This window comes from Temnothorax nylanderi, unplaced genomic scaffold (assembly GCF_030848795.1).
Source record: "Temnothorax nylanderi isolate EJ_2023f unplaced genomic scaffold, tnyl_v1.0 TNYL_tig0330_pilon, whole genome shotgun sequence".
In the NCBI taxonomy this organism is placed as follows: domain Eukaryota; kingdom Metazoa; phylum Arthropoda; class Insecta; order Hymenoptera; family Formicidae; genus Temnothorax; species Temnothorax nylanderi.
The window spans coordinates 62,934-65,455 of record NW_027249392.1 but is presented as its reverse complement, the minus strand read 5'-3'; the positions used below and the strand labels follow the sequence as shown (position 1 = coordinate 65,455).

General features: G+C 60.9%; 1 protein-coding gene across 1 annotated transcript; it reads left to right on the top strand.

Annotated features, from left to right (window-relative positions):
- The first annotated feature begins 1,798 nt into the window (after positions 1 to 1,798).
- On the top strand, positions 1,799 to 2,185 carry LOC139781336 (uncharacterized). Its single transcript, XM_071720208.1, has one exon. It carries the CDS (start codon positions 1,799 to 1,801, stop codon positions 2,183 to 2,185), a length of 387 nt encoding a protein of 128 aa, XP_071576309.1.
- The last annotated feature ends 337 nt before the right edge of the window (positions 2,186 to 2,522 follow it).

The window sequence follows — 2,522 nt, the reverse complement described above, 5'->3', positions numbered from 1 at the left end:
TAAAGGGTTGGAGGGTGGCCGAGGAGATAGAAACGCTGTCGGATCACCTCTTTATAGAGGTGAGTCTCCCGGTCACCCTTCCGGAGGTCCAGATCCGTCGCAAGGAAGCGGAGGAACGCTTCCCCAGATGGGCGTGGAGGAAGCTAGACGAGGACCTCTACAGGGCCTCCATCCATACATCGCTGTGGGTGGAGGATGTCCTGGGGAGGTCAGAGGATGTGGAAGCGTTGGCTGGGCGGATCGGGGACCTAATGAAACAGGCGTGCGACGCCGGAATGCCCCGATCCCGCCCCCAACGGCGCAAAGCAGCTTACTGGTGGACGGAGGAGATCGCCGAGTTGAGGCGCTCCTCCGTCCGCGCCAGGCGACAGTGGACCAGGGCCAGAAGGGTCCAAGACCGGGATCCACGTCGCATGGAAGCTGCGGGAGTGGAGTATCGCTCCGCCAAGCAGCTCTACTCCCAGGCCATCAGGCGGGTCAAGGACCACGTGTGGCAGGAGCTCCTGCTGGAACTGGACCGGGATCCGTGGGGGCGCCCCTATAAAATGGTCCTCAACAAAATGAGGACCTGGGCGCCCCCGGCGACGGAATCCATGGCCCCCGAGTTCCTAGAGAGAGTAGTAGATATCCTCTTCCCGGACGACCCCGGGGAGAGGGAGAACGGCGGTTCCCCTCCACCAGAGGTGGAGTGGGACGAGGAGCTCGGGGTGACCATGGATGAAATGCGGAAAGCAGCCAAAAAGTTAAAGGCAGGAAAGGCCCCCGGTCCGGACGGAGTTCCAGGGAAAGCGTGGTCTTTGGCCACGGGGGAGCTGGCCGAGCACGTGAAAGACTTGTTCACAAAGTGTCTCAGGTATGGCCGGTTCCCCCAGGCCTGGAAAAGGGCAAAATTGGTCCTCCTCCCTAAACAGGGGAGACCCGCCGACCAGCCGTCGGCATATAGGCCAATTTGTTTGTTGGACGAGGTCGGCAAATTGTTCGAGAGGATACTAGCCGACCGAATCGTCCAACACCTGTCCCGGACTGGTCCCGACTTATCGCGGGACCAGTACGGCTTTCGAGAGAGGAGATCCACGGTCGATGCCATCTTGCGCATCATGGCTCTCTCGAAAGCCGCGGCGGAGGCCGGCAGGGTAGTTCTCGGCACGTCGTTCGATGTCGAGAACGCTTTCAACTCCCTGCCATGGCCGACGATAAGGAGGGCATTGGAGTACCATGGAGTCCCTCCTTATATCATAGCCGTTTTATACGACTATCTCCGGGACAGGCAATTGGCCTATATTGACCAAGACGGCGTAGTAAGAATCAAGCTGGTCGTGCGGGGTGTTCCGCAGGGGTCGGTCCTAGGACCACTCTTGTGGAACATAGGGTACGATTACGTACTTCGTATCGCCCTCCTCCCGGGATGTTGGTTGAGCGGCTTTGCCGACGACACATTCCTGGGAGTAGAGGGCGATACATGGGAGGAGGCCATTGCCAAGACCAACGTCGCAGTGGCGGCAGTTGTGGCTGCAATGAAGGAATTGGGCCTCAAGGTGGCTCCCCACAAGACTCAGATAGTCTTCTTCCACGACAGGAAGAAAGTGGGGCAGCCACCAGCGGCCCAAATAAACGTCGAGGGGACCCGCGTCCCCGTAGGGGCTAGTATGAAGGTACTCGGCCTCTGGTTGGATGGCAACTGGAGTTTCGGCGAGCATTTCGCTCGCCTTACTCCCAGAGTTCTGAGCGTGGCAAATGGCCTCGCTAGGCTCATGCCAAACCTGGGAGGGGCGGCGGCAGGGCTCGCCGACTGTACGCCATGACCGTGCACGCCGTGGCACTCTACGGCGCCCCGGTGTGGGCGCCCGTAGCCGAAAAGTCGCGTCCATTACAGACACGGCTCAGGCAGATGCAGCGGACCATCGCGCTGAGAGTGTCACGAGCGTATTGCACGGTCTCACACGCGGCGGCCACGACCCTGGCGGGTCTCCCCCCTTTACTGCTTGCGGCTCGACAGTACACCGAAGTCCATCGGCGTACGAGGGAGCTGCAAGCGGGGGGACCTACCATCGACCTACCCAGGGCTCGTACGGCGATCAGACTCCAGGAGAGGGCGGCCCTCATCAGGCGTTGGCAGGAGTACCTGATAAACCCTGAATGGAGACAGAGGACCGTCGATGCCATCCGACCCTGTCTATCGGATTAGTTAGACAGTCGGAGACGCGGGTTATCGTATCACGCGGTGCAGGTGCTCACCGGACACGGGTGTTTCGGTGTGTACCTGCACCGTATTGGGAAGGAAGCCACAACGAAGTGCCACCACTGCGACGAAGAGGAGAGGGACACGGCGCGCCACACGCTGAGCGAATGCCCGGCGTGGAGCGCGCAACGCCGTGTCCTACAGGGGGAGGTCGGCGAAGACCTCTCCCTCCCGGCTATTGTGGCGGCAATAGTCGGGGACGAAAGTAAGTGGCGGGCATTCACGGCCTTTTGCGGGCAAGTGATGTCCGCCAAGGAGGAGGCAGAGAGAATCCGCCGCGGGG

Bases quoted from the DNA above. Each gene is read 5' to 3' on its own strand.
- LOC139781336 (XM_071720208.1), top strand. From the start codon at position 1,799: ATGACCGTGCACGCCGTGGCACTCTACGGCGCCCCGGTGTGGGCGCCC.